Raw genomic sequence first — 22,216 nt, forward strand, 5'->3', positions numbered from 1 at the left:
TTTTTTAAAAGCAGAGGAGACGTTTGAGACTAGGTAGGTAAAATGACTTGTCCAGGGCTTACAGCAAGACAGTCTTAGAAGAGCTGGGGCTGGGAATCTGGTCTCTCTGAAGTGCTCTCCTAGTTACATTCCCAGCTCCTCCCTCCCAATCCCAGGCAAACACTTAGCTCCTAGGTCTTTATCTTCAGCCAGCTCCTTAGGCAGAGAGGTGGGACAGGCACAGTTCCCCAGGGAACTGCCGCCTTCTACCTGTCCTTTTTCCCCCTTCTGTCTGGAAAGCCAGGCCACAGCACCCCGCCTCCACCCCTTCTCTTGCTGGTTTGGTGTTGGCTGGAGATCAAGGCCATGGCTGGGGAGAGAGAGGGACTTTAAAACAGGTCTAGCCACTGCCTCTCCCTTGAGAACAGGGCTGAGGAACAAGGATCACAGCCTTGGGTGGGGCAAGGCTGCTGCTCTCTGAGTGACACCCGTGGGTTGGGGGTGTGGGCATTACTTCCCCCTTGGCAGCTTTGGGATTAGTGGCTGGCATTTGTTGATCACCATCTAGAAATGGGAGCTGGGGATATGGCCCTAGGCTGAGCCAGAGTAAGCAGGTCTAAGCAGGTCACCTGTTCACCTGCTCCAGGTCCTCCTCTGCATTCTGGGGTGGTCTTTTGCATTACAGGCGGGACACTTAACAGATAGTTGACTGTAAGATGATTTTGCATAAGCCGCACCCTCTTGTATTGTGTGAATTAAAAACATTTGTTTTCTTTAACAAAATGATTTGCCTTTAACTTTTTAAGGGCAAATTGCTTAATTGTTGGTTGCTTAATATATATTCTTGACTTCTTTTTATTTTATTGAACTTTTTGTAAACTCCTCTCCCAAAAAACTTTGTTTGTTTAATAAGGACCTTTGGAACCAACCTACATTTCTTGTCTGACTGTGCCTGTGACTATTCCGCTCATCAGCAGGATTTTTGTCACTGGTTCTTGGATTCAGGGACCCCTGCCTCTGCATTTTCAGAGCTCGTGGGGAACGCCAGCTTGCTTGCTTTGCTCAGGATTTGCCATGCCCTACTACCCTGAGGGATTCCTTTCTCCAAAGCTTGACACTGGAGTGGGAGGTGGTCTCCCCACCTTGACTACCACCACTTTTCCCTGAGATAAGATCTCTCTTGTTTCCACTTTCACTTGTAACCCAGGGAGGAAGTAAAAGGAGAAGAGGTTTTGCCTGTCGCTCCTCCGTCCTCCCTCCACCTTTGGGGTGGGCTCACCAGATCAGCCGTCCCCTCCTTGAGCAAGTGTTTAGGTTCTGCTTTTGTCTTAAAGCTTCTTACCGAGACGGAGACAAAGGTTTCTCAATTACAGTTTTATTGAGATATAATTCACATAACATACAATTTACCCATTTGAAGTGTACAATTCAGTGGTTTTTAGTATATTTTTAGTATATTCAACCATCGCCACTGTCTATTTCAGAACATTTCTATTGCTCCAAAAAGAAACTCAACCCAGTAGCATTCCCACGTCCTTGCCCCACTCAGTCCCCTCAGCCTCAGGCAACTGCTCATCTTTTTGTCTCTTTGGATTTGACTGCTCTGGCCCTTTCACATAAACGGAAGCATACAGTATGTGACCTTTTGCATCTGAATTCTTTCAGTTAATTTGTTCAAGATTCATCTGGGCTGTAGCCTGTATCAATACTTGACTCCTTTTTATGCCTGCACAGTAGTCTTCCCTAAAGGCAGGTTAGGGATATACCTTCTAAGTTGTCACCCAAATGATGAAACACCCATGCTAATGTGGGTAAAGTCCTGCCTGCTGTTATCAAGGTTGTTACCTACAGCCTTCGGGGTCTGGCAGAGTCCGTCTTTTCAGCCCTGACTTTGTGCCGAGCTTTCCATCCCTGTCCTCAGAGGAATCACAAGCCCAAATAGAGGTGGGAGAAGGAGGAAATAAACCATTCCGATAGCCAGTATGTGCCATGGAAGGTAGCAAAACGTGACAGAAACTAGACATTCAATTTCAGGGGCTTTATGTATGCTATACAAATCAGGGAGAGCAAGCAGTACAACTATTAAAAACAAAACTCTTGCAAGAGTAAAGACTATGGAAAATACTTATGATACAGAAAGGGAAGAAATTAGGATTAAAAAAAAACAACAACCCCGAATGTACTTAATGACTCCAGTTTTATAAATTAAGCTCATGTTGCATAGGAAAGAAAAGGCACCAAATATAAACTATGGCCATCTCTGGGAAGTCAGAGTTTCTTGTTTTTACTTCTTTTTTTTTTTTTTTTTTCTACTTTGCAGACAGAACTTCCTGTTCTCCCATCTCTCTCAGCTGAAACTATTCTTTATCTTCCTTATTATTCTGTTCTTATGACCTTTCCATATTGTCTTGAGTCTACCAGGGTTTCTCCCTGGTTGTAATGAGTTTTTAGTAAGCCTTTCATATTGTCAGTAACTACACAGCTTCACTCAGAGATAAACTCACAGTTAATGAGTTTCATTGCTTTCACCACATACTCAAAGCCACAGACTATGTAACAGATTTATACTGCCACACACATTTAGAGATAGTGGTACAATGTCTGCTATAAAGGAACCTACCTTTGCATGGAACCCAAGACAAATCTAAACACCTAGAAAATCTGTCGATGAGGCAGAGACTGCTGCTCTCTCACTGCTGTATCACCAGTGCCTAAAAGTGACTTTCAGGGAGTAAATGCTCAGTACATATTTGTTGGAGGGATAAATGAATAGCTATATAATTATATATATCATATATGAAAGGTATGATTGCTGTAATGTGCTGATAGCATCAGTAGGTAAAATTTCATAATTCTGTGGGGCTACTACAGCTATTTTCACTTTTTTAAAAAAGTCCCTCCTCTCTTTTGTTATTTGCATGCATAGTTTTGCATAGTTGTAAGCATAAGCTTCATGTACAGTATAGAGTTCTGCTATTTTTTACTTTCCATTTTAGCCAACATTTTCCCTTGGTGTTTATAATTTATGGATTTTGATGACTATGTAGTGTTCTACTGAGTCGTATCATCCTTTTCCAAACTGTTGCCTCATTCTGAGTTTTTAGTTTTCACTGAAATGTAGAAAAGATTTTTTGAGGTGCAAATTTATAAATCTAAGTTCCTAGGAACCATACTACGAGATGGAAGGGTCTTTATTGCCCTTGATATATTTATCTGTTTGTTTGCTTACCTCGTTTTATTTATTTTTACCTTTTGAACAAAAAGAGAAGATTGAAGTTGGGAGTTAGAAGACACCCTGGCTTGGGAGTTGGGAGACCTGGGTTTGAGGCACAGTGGACCATGTTCCCGACAGTAGTGTGCTGGGGTGAGAGCAGAGAGGTTGGCCAGTCAGTGAGCCTCCTATTGCGATTGCCACCATGAGAAATAAGGAGAAATCAGAAAGAAGGCATGTCTAAAGTATTCTTAAAGAGTGGTTGACAGGACTAGGGTCTGCTTGCATATGGAAACTTTAAAGAGGATGTCAAAGATGTGGAAGAGCATTCTCAGGAGGCCGAGGACAATGACTCTTCATGTGAATTTGTAAAAGGGAATGTCCAGAGGAGGAGTTGCTGGGAAAGGGGACAGGTACTGGGTTAGGATTTAAGTGTGTTGGGCCTAAGTTGCATCCAAGTAAAAAGTATCTGGTAGCTGGAAAGCAGGCCAGAAACTTGAGGAGCAGTTCAGGGGAAAGGGAGCTTTGGGGCTCTACATGCAGGCTGAGCGGAGGAGCCTTGAGTGGAGGTAAGGTTTCCAGGAGAGCTGTGAGGGTGACGGCGGAAGGGTAGAGAGCAGTTCTGTTGAGGGGACCCAGAGACAAAGGAGAGAATGGTGGAGGACCAGGATCCTGTGGAGGGAGGTGTGGGGTGGGTAGGGGAGTGGGGGTCTGCCACAGAGAGGCTGGAGGGACAAGGCCTCCCAGGGCCTTCCTCATTACCCCTGACCCTCTGGGAGAAGATAATGGATGAAGAGGGCCCTGAGGTTCCTGTTCCCCTTTTTCCCAACATAGCAGACAAGACTTTCAGACGAATTTGTTACAAGAAGCCAAATTACTGGCATCTTTCAGTTTTCTGGGCTAACAGACCAGCAGCGACTGTGAATAATGAGACTACACAGAGACGTGTTGTATGATATTTCCAGGGGTTTAGGACAAATAGAATGTATTCACACTTCCTAATTTCCTGCCTTCTGGACAGTACCAGGCTTCCCTAAATGGCAGCTTTCCCCCTTTTCCATTTCCTAGCCCACTGAGCAAAGTCAGTTTTATGACTGATGGATAAAGGCCACTCTGCCAAAAATTAATTTTCCTCCAGATTTTGAATGAAAGAAATTTAAGTCCTCTTGAGTTCTTGAGAAGGGAATGGATGGGGACAAATTCTGTAGGCAGGGGTCCAGTGAGAGGCTTGAAATCCATAGTTATTGATAAGTCTCTTACGGATATGGGAGTCATTCTCCAAAAGATGAGAGCCCTGGCAGCAGGGAGGTCATGGGTATCCACTGTCAGCTCCGATGTTAGATTCAGCTTTTGCACTTGCCGGTTATGAGCCTTGGAGTGCGTCAGTTAACGTCTCTGTGCCCCATGTGCTCTCCCACTAAAAGGATGTTGGCTTATTGGAAGAATTGAAAGGTTACATTTTAAACATAAAAATGCTTACTTAATTCAGAGTTTAGCGCCCAGTGCTCAAAACTGTTAGCTGCTATCAACGCCGTTTTCCTGTAGCCCTCACCCTCTGGACACACCTGAACTGTCAGTGGGTTACATGAGGTCTGGGGCGCCTTTAGGGAAAGTGCATGGGACCATTAGTTAAGGTCAGTGGACTGTGGTGCTGACAGTGTTTCCTTTCTCATGCCCTGAGCTTTTTAGACTTTGGGTAGGAGGTGGGTGATGAGAGCTGGGTATGAGCCCCGGGTAGGTGGAGCCGTGGGAATGCCCGCCCTCGCTGGGAACCGAGGGGGGCTTTTCTGGCAGTGAGACGTGCACTGCGTGGTTTGGGCCATGGCCCCAGCGCTGCTGGAGCGAGTGTGTGCGTGTGTGTGTGCGCGCGCGCGTGTGTATGTGTGTGGGGGGCAGGGAGTCGGGGCTCCTGCTGTCTGGCCGGGGAGCCGCTTCAGTGTCCTGACCTGCTTCTCGTGTGCTGGCGGCTTTGGAGGCAGCTGCTGCTCCTTGCGCCAGGCCTCAGATGTGGTCGGCTCAATTTCCTCCCGCTGGCCTCCCGCCGGCCGCCACCGGCTGCTTGAGGCAGGGGCTTCCGTCAGAGTGCTGGCTCCCGCTCCCGCCGAAGCTCCGGAGGCTGGAGGGGGAGCCTGCCGAGCGGCCTGCGGCTCTGCACCTCCCACCCCCACCCTTCCTGCCACGGGTCGCCTTAGGGGAGGACCGAGCTGCTGGGGGAGGGGTTTGGGTCGGAGTTGCTTGGGTCGGAGTTGCCGGGCTTTCCTGTGCAGCTCAGCAACTTTCAGAGAACTTTTAATGTGGGGAATTTCAAGCTTAGTACCCTACCTCAACTGGACCCTGTCTTACCCTCCCAGAGTGCTGCTGATCTTGTAGGATATTCCTTGCTTTCCGCATATGTGTGAGAGTGTGTGTGTGTGTGTGTGTGTGTGTGTGTCTGTGTGTTTTAACATGAACAATTTTCTAGCAACAGAAATAGCAAGAAGAAAATTCACCCATGAATTCTTCTCCCCAGGGCTCCCTTCCGGTCTTTGTTCAGAGGCACGCATAATTTGTGCAGTTTCAGGTGTGCTGTAGCTACTCTATTCTTAAACTTACCCCTAAATAAAAATGTAGTACCTACAATAAATTCTGGAGAAACAAAACATATTCACTCTCTGCCACCAGAGATGAGTACTGATGAGTTAACATTTCGGTGTATTTCCCTTTGGTGCTCTGTGTGCATTTTTAATGGAATTGAATTCTTAAATTAGGCGACATTTTGATTCCTGTATCTTTTTTCACTTCAAATAGTATAAACAGGTCCCCTGTCATAAAAACCCTCAGCATCTACTTATGACTACAAGTATATTCTTGAGTTTGATTTTTTCACTTAAGACATTTTTGTTTTTATATGTTCTTATTCTATACCATCTTAAGCAGTTATACCTCTACTGATGAAATATACATTGTAATTTTTCTTATGTTATTAGAAACATGGACTTGACCTAGTGTTTTATATATAGGCATACCTCATTTTATTGGATTGTTTTATTGAGCTTCACAGATGTTGCATTTTTTACAAATCGAGGGCTAGACCCTCTCCCATCAAAAGGGTTATGACTCACTTTATTGTGGTGATCTGGAACCAGACCCGCAATATCTCAGAGGTAGGCCTGTGTGTTAAACAGATGAAGCATAATAATATACGCATGTGAACTCCCCACCCAAGTTAGGAAGTAGACTATTGCCAGCCTCACTGAAACTAACTACCTGGGTGTTTTTCCCCAACCCTATTTCCCTGTTTCATCTCCAGAGTTAACCACTGCCTTGACTTTTGTGTTTCACATTTCCTTTTTTTAAAAAAGTTTTAATTACATATATTTGTATTCTTATGCAATACATTTAATTTTCCTTTTTTGTTTGAGTATTTTAGAGTTGGTAGACTGTATATAGTCTTTTGAAGCTTGCTTTTTTTTTTTTCACTGAGCATAGTTCCTGAGATTCATTCATGTTCCTGTGGTTCATTCACTCACACCTGCTTTAAAATATTCCATTGTCCATTCTGTGGTTGGCAGGCACTTAGAATACTTCTCTGATTTGGTTTTTATGCATCATGCTGCTGTGAGCATTGTGTGCACACCTCCTGACACACAAGTGCAATTTCTCTAGGAGTGGAATTGCAGGACCATAGGATACACGCATGTAAAAGGTAACGCTGCAGACCTTTTCAGAATGGTGTTCTCTTATGCCCTCTGCCAGTGATATTTAGAAAAAGTTTCTGCTACACCAGCACTTGTTAATAAACTAAAACAGTTTCATGGTGCTTACCATATACCTGGTACTGTTGTAAGTGTTTTTCCTGTATTCGTTTAATCCTTACGACAACCTTGTCAAGTTAGGTACTGTTTTTAATCCACAATTTACAGGTGAGGAGATGAGGTACAGAGAGGTTAGGTAATTTACCATGGGGGTTAAACAGTGGGGGCAAGATTGGAACTAAACAATCTTGCTCTTAAATTCTGTATACCGGATATTAGATGGAATCTCACAGTGGCTTTATTTTGTGCTTCTCTAATTACTAAAGAAGCTGAATATTTTTTCATATATTCCCCATTTTCTTTTCATGAACTATCATAACATTTTAAAACCATTCCCCTATTATTGGACTGCTTGGGTTACTTGTAATTCTTCACTGCTAATGCTTCTGGGAAAATCATTGGCACATTTAACTTTTTTATTTCTTCTGTTGTCTTAGTTATTTTGTTTATGTTTCCTGCAGTGAGATTAAGAATAGTACTTAGTGGTTAAAAATGGCTGTGCTCTTTTGGATTGCTGTGTGATCTTGGAAAAGTTATTTAACTTCTCTGTGTTGTGTCCTCATCAGTGGTGGTAAATTCCTGCTTTGTAGGAGTTTGTGATGATTGGAGGAGATAAATGGGTGTGCAGTGATTAGCATGATACTCAGCACATCATAAGAGTGTTCCAACCTAGTTATGTAGAGACTTTTCCTAGTTCCTCTTTTTCTTCCCTGAAACCACATTAATTACTATTGGGTCAGAGGGCATGAACAGTCACAGTCCTATGCTTCTGCCAGATATGATGACCTCAGGGAGTTTGGCCTCATTTCAGCTTTTTCCTGAGTATTACCCCAGCCGTTGAGAGATCTGCTCTATCTGTCCATTTTGTAGTAGGAAAATGTTTTATTGCTATGTACATAGTAACCACAGGAACCAGTACCTCCCCTCCCCTCATGCAAAAATACCCTCTGCCAACACATAACAGTCTTGAGAAGTTACACATAACCCTCCGAGATTTGCTGTCTGCAGGGGGAGTTTGGTTGTAGAGAGAGTGCAGACACCAGGCTATCCAGTGTACACAACACACACACACACTCACACTTGCAAAAAGCAGGCAGTTGTGCACATCTTCTTAAAGATTCTTCTAAAAGTCTTTTCCTTACTCACGGAATTTTTTTTTTTTTTCCATCAGTAAATCCCAGGAGAGGAGAATCCTTTTAGGAGATGAATAACTGATCAAATCTAGACAGAACATGCCATGAATACAACCCATGTGCTGTTAGAGGGAGTCGAGCTGTCTCTTTGGGTGAGGAGAGGAAGGAATGGGCTTTGCATGGAGGTGGACACTGAGCCCTAGGACTGGGGCACAGGGTGGAGCTGGAAAGTCCGGCTCCTTGAACAGTGGCTGGAGGAAGGGAGGAGCTGAGCTAGTGGTGCTAGGTGGGATTTACTGGCCAGCTCAGTGGGAGCACCTACTGCTGTCTTGGAGTTCCTTGAGAATTCATTCTTAGAGATTCTACTGTACAAGATGCACCTTAGACTGGCCTGTCTCCTGGCCACTCACTTTTGTGGAGGTTGATGGCAGACATATTCATCCTGGCTGAAAATACCTTCTTAGATCTGTTTTTTCTAAAATGGTGCTTAACTGCTGATGGTCATTAGAAGAGTCCTAGGGACTCTGTGCTCTTCTAACTTTCCCTTCCTAGAAGTCCTGAGAAAGTATCATCAATGAGGACTTTGTTCTCTCAAGATAATAGTCTTTATCTTCCCACCTCCTTCCCATTTCTCTTTAATAGAGGACTGTTGGTCTGGTTTTGATGTGTTGATTCTCTGAGATTGGGGGGAAAACTTGGAAAATGTGGTGGTGTTTCTGCACCTCTAATTGTGTTGTGGACCAAATGAGGCACCTGAGGGGTGGAGTTCCACACTTCTCCAACCTTTCCTGGCATCCAGGGGGCCATCGTTGAATACCTGGGGATGTCTGGAGGACCAACTGTGGGGATCTGAGAGCATAAGAAAGGAGTTGGCTGTACAACAGGAGGCAGGTGGGACCTTGGGAATCCTGACCAGGCAGGGTACAGGGACAGACTCCAGCAGAGGTTCCTGGACCCCCCAGAGAAGACCTGGAGTCTTCTGATGGTGAGACTTGTGACTGGGGGTAGTGGCGTTGTACGTACACATTACCTCTTCATGAAGCAAGGTGAAGGTCAGGTCTCTTCTTGGAAATGAGAAGAGCATTTACTCCTCCCATCTTCTAGTAACAAAACCCTGTTGCCCCCATATGATGGGAGCACACCCCTAGCCTGGGCAATGCTTAGCCCGCGATGGGCCAGAGCCCTCCAGAGATACTGTGTGAGGCAGAGAAGAGACCTGGTAAGGCTGGGAGTGTGGGTCCCAGTGAGGGCAAGGTGGGGTTTTGTACCTGGAAGGTGAATGTAAGAAGGGCCAGAGCGGACACCTCTGGTGGGCTTTTCCGCGGAGGGCAGGTGGCGGTTATTTGACATCAGTTGTCAAGTTCTTGAGTCCTTTGTGGCAAAGCCATTCCTGATGGCATTGGCCATTTTCAGACCTCTTCTGTGACAGGTGCTGTAATAGAGAACCACCAATTCTGCCCAAAGCTTCTGCGAGCTGTCCTCTCAAAGTTCGAGGGTGGAGAGGCTTGTGCCGGCTATGTCCCAGGAGGAAATAGCAACAGATCTTTTTGAACACATACTGAGCACTCTCTGCTGGGTTCTGAAGGAGTCATGGAAGCCTTGTCCCCTAGGAGCTTACAGTGTAGTTGGTCATACACTCTTAGGAAAAGATCCCCAATAAAAGGGGTCTGTGTGTGCTGACTGTGGAATCTGGTTCCGACCCTGTGGTGGGCAGGACTGGTCGAGGGGGACTCTATCAGGAAGGGATTGATCCTTTCCATTTAATCATTTGTCTCTAGAACCACGCTTCATCCCCATCTCTCTGCTCTCACCTTAGTGCAAGCTCTTATTATCACTGATCCGCACAGTGACGTTAGTCTGTCTCCCAAGTGGTCTTCAGGCCACCAGCCTTGAACTCTGTGGTCTGCTCTGCGGGAACACCTGAGTACCCCGCTGAAATGTAAGTCCGCTCTGTTGTGTTCACACTGTGAGCTGCACACCTGCCCTCCCCGCACTGTGTGCTCGGGACGGACCCAGCAGCATTCCCTTCTCCAGGCTGCCAGGCCTTCTAATGAGTCTGTGCCTTTGAGATGCTGGTCCTTCACTCTGAAACTCCTCCTCTTTCCCCCTCCTCAAAATACCTGCCCATCTTTCAAGCCTTGTCCTGAAAGTTGCTTCGAGGTGAAACCTTTCTTGACACACATGTTCACCGGCTCAGAGAGAACTGACTCCCCACCCCACCTGTGTCCCCCAGGCCCTGGTATAGACTTTTCACTGCATTGATATGCTTTAGGGCATTTGTTTGTTTGTAGGTCTATTTCTTGCCTTTCACCTTATAAACTTCTTGATATTCCTGAAATAAACAGTCTGATCTATTGTTGGGTAAGAAGCCACCCCAGAATTTAGTAGCATAAAACAGCCATCATTTGATTATGTTTATGCAGTCTGTGGATCCAAAAGTCAGGAAGGACACAGTGTGGGTAGCTTGTCTCTGTTCCTTGATGTTTAGGGCCTCAGCTGGGAAGGCTCAAAAGCTAGAGGTAGCTTGATGACTGGACTAGAAGATTCCTTCATTCACACGTTTGGCAGGCGATGCTAGCTGTTGGTTGGACCTTAGCTGGGCACCTACATGTGCCCTTTCCACGTGGCCTGGGTTTCTTCACAGTGTAGTGGCTGGGCTCCAAGAGTAAGTTTCCCAAGAGAACTAGGCAGAAGCTGTATTGCTTTGTATAATCTAGCTTCGAAAGCCACATAGTGTCACTTCTATCACTGTCACAAGCCCACCCAGATTGAAGGAGAGGAAACATAGACCCCAACTCTCCATGGAATAAGTACATGTGGGATCGATCAAAGATGCAGTGGCCATCTTTGAAAAATAAAATTGTCACACATGCTAAGCACTAGATGTATGCAAATGGCAATCTTAAAATAGGAAAGTTGAGCAAGGGTTTCAAAATGAGGAAGAGTTACAAAGTTGGTGACTGAGAGTCTTGAGGGAGGGCAAGATATGTTCAACAACAGATTGTTGGGCGAAGAAAAGACTGAGTGTGTGTGTGTGTGTGTGTGTTGTAGGAGAAGAGGCTTGGAATGTGTAGAGTTGTTTAAAGGAGCCACTGTCAGGTTGGACAATTTAAAAAGTGTGTACAAACACCAAGGCTCAAATTAGGAGAGCAAGGACAGAAAGTGAGGCAATAGAATAGAGAGGCATTCACATTCAGAATTGTTTGGATTTGGTGACTGGGTGCATTGTAGGAACAAAGATGACGTTTGTGTTAACAATGATGAGAGCAAGGACACTGGCAAAAATAGGAGAATTGGAGAAGGAGCTGTTGGAAGTGGGGAGGAGGATTCAGTTCTGTTTCGGATGAGCTGGCTGACTTTCCAGAGGCTGGAGTTAGCTGGAGGTCAGCTGAGAGGTCCAGGCAGAAGGCAGATGTTGAGAAGTGTCCCTACAGTGGTGTTTGCTGGAGCCCAGAGGGGAGTGACAATTGAGGAAGAAAGTGTGGAGGGATTTAGAGTTGGGGCATGTCTGATCTGGGAATTTGAAAGGGCCTAAACTAGCCACCATTCTCCTCCTCCAGCACTGTCCTGCCTCCCCTGCCAATAATCACCAATAACTGCTTGGTTTTCTTTTCAACATCTCCATTGATAAGAGCTTGCTCTACCTCCTGGTTGTTAGAGGGACAGGGTTAGTGTGTTTTTTAGTGTCTCTAAAGATAAAAACTTTCTCCTAAATTGAGCCTAAGTTCTCCTTAAAACTTTAGTCATTTTCTGATTCCACCTCTTAAGGCCACATAAAATGAGTCTAATTTTTTTCCCAAATGACAGGTCTTTAGATAAAGACCTTTTCGAGCTTTGTCTTCTTCAGAACCAAAAGGACCTATTCGTCTTATGATTTTGAACTGTCCTGCTCTGTGCCCCCTCCAAAGGTGCGGCCCCAGAAAGAAGGCTGTGTTTCAGGTAGGGACTCCCTGGGCAGAGCACGGCTCTCACTGCCTGTGCTTCAGGTCCTGTTCTGGTCAGTCCTGTGTGTCTGTGGGTTGGTACCCCTTAGTGGACTGTGAAATCGACTTAGAAAGTTGCAACCTGCAAGAAAGAGGGGGAGGGAATGATTCATGAATCTAGTAAGGGGAAATACTGTTTTGCAAACTTGTCACATATATAAATATGTAATAGATCAATTTCTTCCTGTGGATTGTACTAAAAAAGTTTGAAAAAACCCTGGGATGTCAGACCCATTGAAACTGCCAAGTCACATTATATGGTCACAAGTGTACCATCAGTTAGGGTCTTCTACCCCTCTTGACTCCTAAGACATCTTTATGTGCACTGCTGCCATCATTATGTGCTTCTTCTGCCTTTGATTTGCACAGGTGTGGTTTGGAGCCTGAGCATAAGATCCTATTTACTTTGTTAGATATTTTTTCTCTCCAGTTTGTTGACCTTTTGGGTGTGGTCCTGTCACTTAACACAGGTTGTGTCTCCTGTTTTCAGCCCGTTTAGTAAGTGTGCCTTCATTATTGATAACTATGTTGAACAAGACAGTTCTGGGGACATAGCCCTGTGGCAGACCACTAAAGACCCTTAGTTGATAGACCGCTCATACTCTGAGCATGGTCATTCAGCCAGTAGTGAGCCCGCCCGCCCAGCCTGTACTACTCGGCAGGTGGCCCTCTATGGGATCACTTCAACCTGGCGCCCAGTCACAAACCCAAATGCCTCAGGGGCTTGACAAGTAACACAGATGAATGAAGTGATAATTACTTCAGTCAGTTGATAAATAATCCCTGACCCTTGGCCTTGGTTTCAAGAAGTCATTGCTGAACAGCAAAGCTGGGGGTGACCTGGAGCCATAGTGCCCAGCTGTAGATTGAGTTGCCAGGCAGACGTGTGGGCCTTCGAGAAAATCTGGGTTTCATGTGAAATTGGATTTTTTTAATGTTGCCAAAACAAATACCTGACACTGTACAGGTTTTCCCAGCTATCCGAAAGTAGAATGTTCCTATGAAACCTTTCGTAAACTGAAATGGCGTAAAGCAAAGAAGCAGTTACCATTAATTTATATGGAAAAATTTTTGAGTGTTCCCAGATCCAAAAAACAATCTGCCAAATCATACTAAATACATTAAGTTATGTGTAGTTTTACACTAAGCATAGCACCCTTAACGAGCTCTCTTAGGTTTTTCTGATACCTGAGGGCACATCTTTCTAACAGATGTACAAAATAAATCTAGGTAAAGCATGGATGCTCACAGACAGTTCGGTTATGGCACTCAATGCCAAGATGCTGAGCATAGCTCCTGGGGAAAGGGTTTGGAGGTGCCACTCCGGCTCCCCCGGGCACACACTGCCTCTGTAATGGCTCACTGAGAAACAAATGCTGAACACTATTTCCACTTTTTGCCTTTTTTTGTAAAAGTGTAAATCCTCTTAGTCTGTCTTTCAGTTAGCGTAAACAGGCCCTAATGTTGGTCTTTCACGAAAGCGAAGTGGTGTAAGGCAAACTTTGGAAAAGCAGGGGATGCCGAACAAAACAAGTCTGTGGCCGATTTGGCCTGCAGCCCTTGAGTGTGTCAGCCAGATGTCTCCTCATCCCTTGGTCCAGTGAGGACATGACACACAACCGTAAGCTTAGTTGGACGTGGATGGGTTGCTGGCCTTCAGTGAGCCTGGTTCCTTTAGTTACCCACTTGGGGGTGGTACCTGGGTGGTTCTCACTCAGTGTCCTGAAAGTTGGGGATAACACTTAACCTTTTCTCACCTGATGGCAGGTTTCCTCCAGGATCACCAGCAGGTGTGAGGAATGTATCGGTGGGATCCTCTGGCCAGGAAATTGTGAGAAGGGTTCACTTCCCTCATATCTGTGTCTACTCTTCCCTTTCTTCTGCTTTCAGTCTGAAGAGCATGTTTCTTCCCAGGGAATTCCGAGACACAAGAGCGGTCCTAGCCTTTCCTTGTTCTTATTCACACACCAAAAATAACTTTTGAAATCCTTTCCCTTGTCTTGACCATTTTGGGGAAGCCTCAGCTCATGTAGCATTAGTCTTCCTGGCACTGTTTTTGTAAGTCCATGCTACTCTTCCATGTTTCTTCTTGGTTATGCATGCTTCTTCTGGCTCTTACACATAAGCATGTAGAATTTGACCACTTCAGAGTCTGTAGCCTTTGTAGCCACATAAGTTTAGGTTTCTAAGAAGGAAAGAAGGGAGCGCCTAGTCATCAGCCACATTCCTAGAGGAAAGTTACTTGTTCTGAGTTCTGAGAGATAGTCTTCCAGCAGGGAAAGGCTGTCATATTCATGGCCAGTGGGAGATGGGAGGCTTTTCACTGGACTCAGACTGTGTTACTGCCGTGGCTGTGGTCAAGAGGCACAGAAGTCAGGAAGATTTAGGTCTGGTGGGGAGAGGCAGCTGCTTGAATAATAGTAGTGGCATGTGATAAGTGCTAATAGAGGCACGTATTAGGACCGTGGGAACCCAAGAGAAGGAGCCACAAGTAATTCTGCCAACCAGATTAGGAAGAAGGTGATATTGTATGATAAGCCAGGGTGACCTCACAGAGGCTGGGAAGGGCATTCCAGGCAATGAGAACTGCATTGGCAAGCCTCAGAAAAAGCATGTTGGAAAAGCATGAGGATCTTTGTGGCCAAAGCTGGGGCAGTGCTGAGGATGTGGGAACCACAAGCTGGGTCGGTCCTCTGCTCACCTCCCTCAGGGCTGATCCCAAATCCCAGTTCCTCACCACTGCTTTGGGGCCCACGATAGCTATGGTTGACAGACTGGGGACTAGTATCTTTTTATCATCTGTTTAATACACTGAGGGACTAATTTCTTTAATGTTTTAGGTTGGTAGAATTTTAAAACTTATAGAAAAGTTGTAAGAAGAGTACCTGGGACTCCCACATACCCAAGTTGTTTACATTTTGCCTTATTTGCTTTATCATTTCCTCTATGCATACATAGTTTTATGTATGTATATATAGTCCCACGCCGCCTAATGACATTTCAGTTGATGACGACCACATGTGCGATGGTGGTATACCACATGCCGGAGTGCGTCATAGGCTATACCATCTAGATTTGTGTAAGTGCACTCTGCGATGTTTGCATAATGAGGAAATCGCTTAATGACACATTTCTCAGAACATATCTCCGTTAAGGGGCTCATGACTGTAATTTTTCTGAACCATTTGAGATTAAGCTGGTGACACAGTATTCCTCTACCAATACTTCAGTGTGTGTGTGCGTGTATGTGTGTGTCCGTCCGTCCTAAGGACAAGGACATTCTTTTCCATAATCATAGTATAATGATCCAAGTCAAGAAGACTGAGGTTGACACAATATGATCTTATCTACATCCATATTCAGATTTCATCATTGTTCCAACGATGTACTTTATAGCCATTTCTCCCCAGATCTACCCCATGAACATGTATTTCGCATGTCTCCTTAGTCTCATATAAGCTGGCAGAGATGTCTGTCAGTCTTGTCTTTGAAATTTTTGAAGAAAGCAATCCAGCTGCTTTCTAGAGTGCCCTTCAGTTCAGGTTTATGTGATTTTTCCTCATGATTAGGCTCAGGTGTACATTTTGTCTGGCGTTCTGTGTGACATATTATAGTCTTCTTGATGTATTATATCAAGAGGCACATGTTATTGGTTTGTCCTGATATTGGTGATGATAACTTTGATCATTTGGTAAAGGTAATGTCTGCCAAATTTCTCCACTCTAAAGTGTTTAAGACCAAGTATCTATGCCGTGCCTCAGCAAACTTTCACCTGCTAGTTGTAGCATCTATTGATGACTTTCTAAACTCTTCTTTCTTTTCTTTTCTTTCTTTCTTTCTTTCTTTCTTCTTTCTTTCTTTCTTTCTTTCTTTCTTTCTTTCTTTCTTTCTTTCTTCTCTCTCTCTCTCTCTCTCTCTCTCTCTCTCTCTCTCTCTCTCCTTCCTTCCTTCCTTCCTTCCTTCCTTCCTTCCTTCCTTCCTTCCTTCCTTCCTTCCTTCTATTCATTCATTAGTACTTACAGTGAGGAAGAGCTTTCATTTCCGGAGGTATGAATCTTGTAAACTCAATTCTGCATCTTTGCATTAACTTTTAGCTTGATGGACCAGGCCCCGGGTCCCTTCCTCTTGCACTGTCCCCGTGCTGTGTACTTTGGTGGACAGCAGCTGTAAAATGATGCTGCTTTGGGCTTGGGGCGAGGCCTGGATCTTCTTCCAAGCAGTAACTGGCTTATCGGCATAACTGGCTCAGCTTAGGGTTAAACACATGCTGTGTCAGATCATCAGTGTTTCCTTCAGGGCTGGGGCTAGGAGTGGGAATATCGTGCTATCCAGACTCTGAGCTCAGCTTAGGCTTAAGTGAGGACAGGAACAGGCAAGGGAAAGAACTGAGGGTTCCTTCCCACTGAGAAGCTATGGCTGACCCCTTGTTCTGGCTGAATTTGTTAATCAAAGCTGCTCATTTCTTACACACACTTAATGTTTATGGCACCTTGTTATCTGGTGGGCTTGGGTAGCTTTCTTTCCCTCCTGACCCCCCCCCCAAAAAAAAAAAATCAACATGGTCCTTAGGTCACTTTGGTCATTGCAAGTTAAGACCTTTCTGTGTGTCCTTAACAAATGCTTAGTTTCAGGGGAGTCTCATCAGTGTGATAGATCTGAGTGAGGCTCTAAAACGCCTGAGCAACATTCAGAATTCCATACTAGGAGTTCTTAGAGATCTGCCTTCCATTTCTGCTGGTGCAGCTAGCTGGGAAAGGAGACAGGGAAGATGAGCTGAGGTTCAAGCTGTATCAGAGAAGGTTTGCAAGAAAGGCAGAGTTTTTTTAAGTGTGCATCTGAGTGGTGTGAAGTAGGACAAGCTTTTCAAATATTTTGGCTCATCTTTTTCCTTTTTTTTTTTCCTCCTCTCTCTCTCTCCCTCCCTCTCTCTCCAGACAGGCTCAGAGCTCAGCCCAGTTGATGGACCTGTTGCAGGTCAAATGGACTCAGGGCCAGTGTTCCATGGGGACTCAAGGCAGCTAAGCGCCTCAGGGGCGCCAGTCAATGGTGCTAGAGAACCCGCTGGACCCAGCCTGCTGGGGGCTGGTGGTCCTTGGCGAGTAGACCAGAAGCCTGACTGGGACGCTGCCCCAGGCCCAGCTCACACTGCTCGCCTGGAAGATGCCCACAATCTGGTGGCCTTTTCGGCTGTGGCCGAAGCTGTGTCCTCTTATGGGGCCCTTAGCAGTCGGCTCTATGAAACCTTCAACCGTGAGATGAGTCGCGAGGCTGGGAACAACAGGGGACCCGGGTCAGGGCCTGAGAGCTGTTCTGCTGGCAGTGAAGACCTTGACACGCTGCAGACAGCCCTGGCCCTTGCTCGGCATGGCATGAAACCCCCCAACTGCAACTGCGATGGCCCAGAATGCCCTGACTACCTCGAGTGGCTGGAGGGGAAGATCAAGTCTGTGGTCGTGGAGGGAGGGGAGGAGCAGCCCAGGCTCCCAGGGACTCTGCCTCCTGGTGAGGCTGGCCTCCCAGCACCAAGCACTAGGCCACTTCTTAGCTCGGAGGTCCCCCAGATACCTCCCCCAGAGGGCCTGCCTCTATCCCAGAATGCTCTGAGTATCGCCAAGGAAAAAAACATCAGCCTGCAGACTGCCATCGCCATCGAAGCCCTCACACAGCTCTCTTCTGCCCTCCCCCAGCCTTCTCACTCCACCTCCCAAGCTTCTTGCCCCCTTCCTGAGGCCTTGTCCCCTACTGCTTCTTTCAGATCTCCCCAGTCCTACCTCCGGGCCCCCTCGTGGCCTGTGGTCCCCCCTGAAGAGCACCCATCTTTTGCTCCTGATAGCCCTGCCTTCCCTCCAGCAACTCCTAGAACAGAGTTTCCTGAAGCCTGGGGCACTGACACCCCACCAGCAACTCCCCGAAGCTCTTGGCCCATGCCGCGCCCAAGCCCCGACCCCATGGCTGAACTGGAGCAGTTATTGGGCAGTGCTAGTGATTACATCCAGTCAGTATTCAAGCGGCCCGAGGCCCTGCCCACCAAGCCCAAGGTCAAAGTTGAGGCGCCCTCTTCCTCCCCAGCCCCAGCCCCATCACCCATTCTCCAGAGGGAGGCTCCCACACCATCCTCAGAGCCTGACACCCACCAGAAGGCCCAGACCGCCCTGCAGCAGCACCTCCACCATAAGCGAAGTCTCTTCCTGGACCAGGCCCATGATGCTTCCTTTTCTACTCCCACGGAGCCTCCTGCCCCCAGCTGGTGGGTACCATCAAGCTCACCTGTCCCACGGCCTCTGGACAGACCACCCAAGGAGAAGAAGAAGAAGCCGCTGGCACCCGTTGGCGGTCCCCTGGGACCTGAGAAAGCCACTCCTGGAATCAAGCCCAGTGTCCGGAAGCCCATTCAGATCAAGAAGTCCAGGCTGCGGGAAGCACAGCCTCTCTTCCTGCCTCTACGGCAAATCATCCTGGAAGGGCCGAGGTCCCCAGTCTCTGAGGATGCGCAGGCACATCCACCTGCCCCCGTCCCCGCCTCACAGGGCTCTGCTGTCCCCCTGCCCCCAGAACCTTCTCTTGCGCTATTTGCACCTAGTCCCTCCGGGGACAGCCTGCTGCCCCCTACTCAGGAAATGAGATCCCCCAGCCCCATAGCAGCCCTGCAGCCGGGTTCCGCTGGCCCTCTTCCCCCCGCTGATGACAAGCTGGAAGAGCTCATCCGGCAGTTTGAGGCTGAATTCGGGGATAGCTTTGGGCTTCCTGGCCCCCCGTCTGTGCCCATTCAGGACACTGAGAACCAGCCAACATGTCTCCCAGCCCCTGAGAGCCCTTTTGCTACCCGCTCTCCCAAGCAAATCAAGATTGAGTCTTCAGGGGCTGTGACTGTGCTCTCAACCACCTGCTTCCATTCAGAGGAGGGAGGCCAGGAGGCCACACCCACCAAGGCTGAGAATCCACTTACACCCACCCTCAGTGGCTTCCTGGAGTCTCCTCTTAAGTACCTGGACACACCCACTAAGAGTCTGCTGGACACGCCCGCCAAGAGAGCCCAGGCTGAGTTTCCCACCTGCGACTGTGTTGGTAATTCCTCCTGGGTGTTGGGGAAGGGCAAAGGGATGTGACCTGGCAGGTTTGGGTGCCTAAGCTCTGTCTTTCATCTGGCAAACAGTTAACTCTGTGCCAGCCACCGCTCTGGGGCTTGGAGACACAGAAACGAGCTTATAGGCCAGTGGAAAAGACATCGAAGGAAACTAATGGCGATGCTGTGTGGTGCATGGCATGTCAGCGGAGGTGGGACAGGCGCTTTGTCTTGCGGACTGAGGCGAAGGCATCATGGAAGCCTTTCTGTGGGAGGTGGTGCTTCTGCTGAGGTCTGAGCTTGGTGGCTGTGAGCGGGGCTTATTTGTACGGTTCTTGATTGAGAAGGAGCAAAAAGGGCTGGGTATGTGTGTGGATGAACAAAAGGTGACTTGAGAAGCAGGCAGGATCTTGCAGGGACCAGTGAGCCAAGGTTGGGAGTTTAACTTGATCTCATAGGTAATAGTGACCTCCTGAGGGTTTTAAAGCAAATAATGACCTGTCATCTTGTGCTCCTGAAAAACTGTTCTGGCCTGTGGTGGGGAGGAAGGATTGTGTGGGAACCTGTAAGAAGGATGTCTTGAGCCAGACAAGAAATCACGAGGGTCTGGACTGAGAGTGGGGGGTGGGAGTGGGTGCAGAGTGAGGGCCTCTGAGGAGTGCATGTGTGGGGATAAGGGAAACTCAGGTATCTGCCTTGGTAGTGGTCACTGAGAATAAAGGTTTGGAGGACAGGTGATGAGTTCTGTTTGAACCAGCTGGGGTTGAAGAGGCTGAGAGACTGGAGATCTGGGTTAAGTTAGCATCCAGGTGGTGGCTGAAGTTGTGGTGTGGGTGAGAGCTCTGAGGAATTGGGTCCATTTTTTTTGTCCTCCAGAATAAAAGCAGGCCTGGGCCTATGAGGTCCGTTCCCAGGACTTCTGCTTTCTGGGGTAGAGGGCGGGGGGTCACCAGTGCATTGGCTCCAGATCCACTCTGGACTCTGGCTCTTTAGTATTTATGGAGTGCTCCCTAAAAGACACATGTTTCAGGTGTTGACCAGAAAACACATTGATTCTGTTGATGAGCATGTGAAATTCTTCTGATTTATGGTACACAAAAAGGTCCTTCAAAGAGACTGCCTTCTCTGCTTATTAAAATACGTTAGTATCGGGTGAGTTGTGTGATTTGTTGGGATGCTGCGTCCCTGCCAATGAGGAGGAGCTTGGCTGTCCTGTCTCATCCAGCTATCCCAGACTCCTGGGGTATAGGGCAGAAGGTCAGTGACAAGGAATCACTTGGGGAGCAAGGAAGAGTTGGCCGAGGATGAACAGATGTGCAGGGTCCTGCTAGATGCTCACAGACGTGTTCCCGGATCGTGGCTCCCATCGAGGGTGTCCCCCGGTCATTGCTGGATGTGACTAATGATGATATGATGTTGAGGGCCCCTTATTTCCCAGCATTTGGGAGATGCTGATTATAGGAATTGGGCCCCCTTTACCCTTTTCTCTCTTTGTGTTTATATGTGCCTGTCCCATTTGCCTTGTGTTTAATGCATTGTTAGGTGTTTCTCCCCGTCCCCCAGGGCAGGCAGTATCCTTACCCAATGCTTAGAATGTAGTTGATCCTTAATACATATTTTAATTGTTGAATTCAATTATATAGATATTGTTTGATCAAACTGGTTTTTAAATTTGAATTCTAATTCCATTACTTCCTCATGTATAAAATGAAAATGATAATTGTACCTTCTTTCCAGGGCTGTTGTGAGGATTAAATTAGTTCACATGTGTGAAGCACTGAGAAGTATGTCTGGCACATAGTAAACACTGTAAGAGTGTTAGTTGTTATCAAGCCTATTGAATACAATAAGGCAACAAAAAGAAGTAAAAACATACATATTATAAAGGAAGAAAAGTGGCAGCTGTTACTTGATTCATCAGTCATTTATTGATTACCTAGCTCTGTGCTAATTACCAATAAGAGTAAAAATTAGGAGAAATAGTTAATTTCTGAAGTACTTTGTGGTTTGTTTAAAGAGACAGTATAAACAATAAAATATTCAGTTGCCCATTCAACAGGTGTCTACCAAGTACCTGTGCTGTCATATGGAAGTGGCTAAACTGTAAGAGTACTCTGTAACACCAGGCTTGGTTGTCATTATGGAGAGGAATGTTTTATTTAACAAACGCTCGTTTAGAGCTGGGTCTTGAAAATTGTACATGGGGAGAGAGAGGCAAGAAGGTGGCCCTTCTAGACGAGAAATGCATGAGCACAGTCTTAGGGGCAGCAGGGAGGAAGCTAGCAGGTTGTAAGACCAGTAGCACAGGGCTGTACCTGAACCCTCAGCATTCTGCGTTCCTTGGACCAGGGGACCCCCACCCCCCACCCCCAATGTCAGGACAGGTCTCAGCTTAAAGCTAATAAGCAAAAGTGCAGGCAGTAGACTGTCAGCATCAGAGAAACTTGGCAGTAGCTGTTAGCCAGTAGCTGTTGCCTTGGCAGACAGGGAGGGCAGGGCATTGGGAAGAGGTAAGGGGAGCAGAGATCCCCACCACTACCAATCACTTATTGCTCCAGTCGCATCTAATGCTAAACAAAGAATTAGAACTGAACCTACCTGGTGTTGTTAAATGTTAAATTATGGGAATATGCTTAGGTGAAAACAGCAGGCACAAATAGTATATAAATGATCATCTCATCTAGGTTAAAAAAAAAAAACTAGAAGGAAATATACAAACAGTCATTTCTATGGTCAGACTATGGGTGACTTTTCCTTCATATGTTTTCTGAATTTTCTATAATGAAATATGTATTTTATAATCAAGAAATATTTTTGAAAGTGCATTCTAGAAGTGGCATGGAAGAGGGATTGGTGAAGGGTGGTAATCTTGTGGCAAGAGACCAGTTAGAAGGCTATTGATGATGATGATGATGATGATGATGATGATGATGATAATGATAATAATAATACAACCTTGCTCTATTCCAGGCACGGTGCCAAGTACTTTACAGTCACCACCTCATTCAATGCTCATAACATCTATATGAGGTGGGTACTATCAGTGCTGTAGT

The 22,216-nt window shown here is 46.5% G+C and overlaps 1 protein-coding gene across 6 annotated transcripts in view; it reads left to right on the forward strand.

Annotated features, from left to right (window-relative positions):
• TET3 (tet methylcytosine dioxygenase 3) overlaps nt 1-22,216 on the forward strand; it is a 98,945-nt gene that overhangs the window by 33,972 nt on the left and 42,757 nt on the right. For 5 of the 6 annotated variants that reach the window (XM_036223936.1, XM_016130594.2, XM_016130593.2 and 2 more), the window contains one exon: nt 17,035-19,165. In XM_036223936.1, the coding sequence (XP_036079829.1) occupies nt 17,035-19,165 (2,131 nt within the window). The remainder of the gene's footprint in view (nt 1-17,034; nt 19,166-22,216) is intronic. The other variant, XM_036223937.1, reaches the window with a different exon arrangement.

The sequence above is a fragment of the Rousettus aegyptiacus genome, unplaced genomic scaffold, assembly GCF_014176215.1.
Source record: "Rousettus aegyptiacus isolate mRouAeg1 unplaced genomic scaffold, mRouAeg1.p scaffold_m13_p_7, whole genome shotgun sequence".
NCBI lineage: Eukaryota > Metazoa > Chordata > Mammalia > Chiroptera > Pteropodidae > Rousettus > Rousettus aegyptiacus.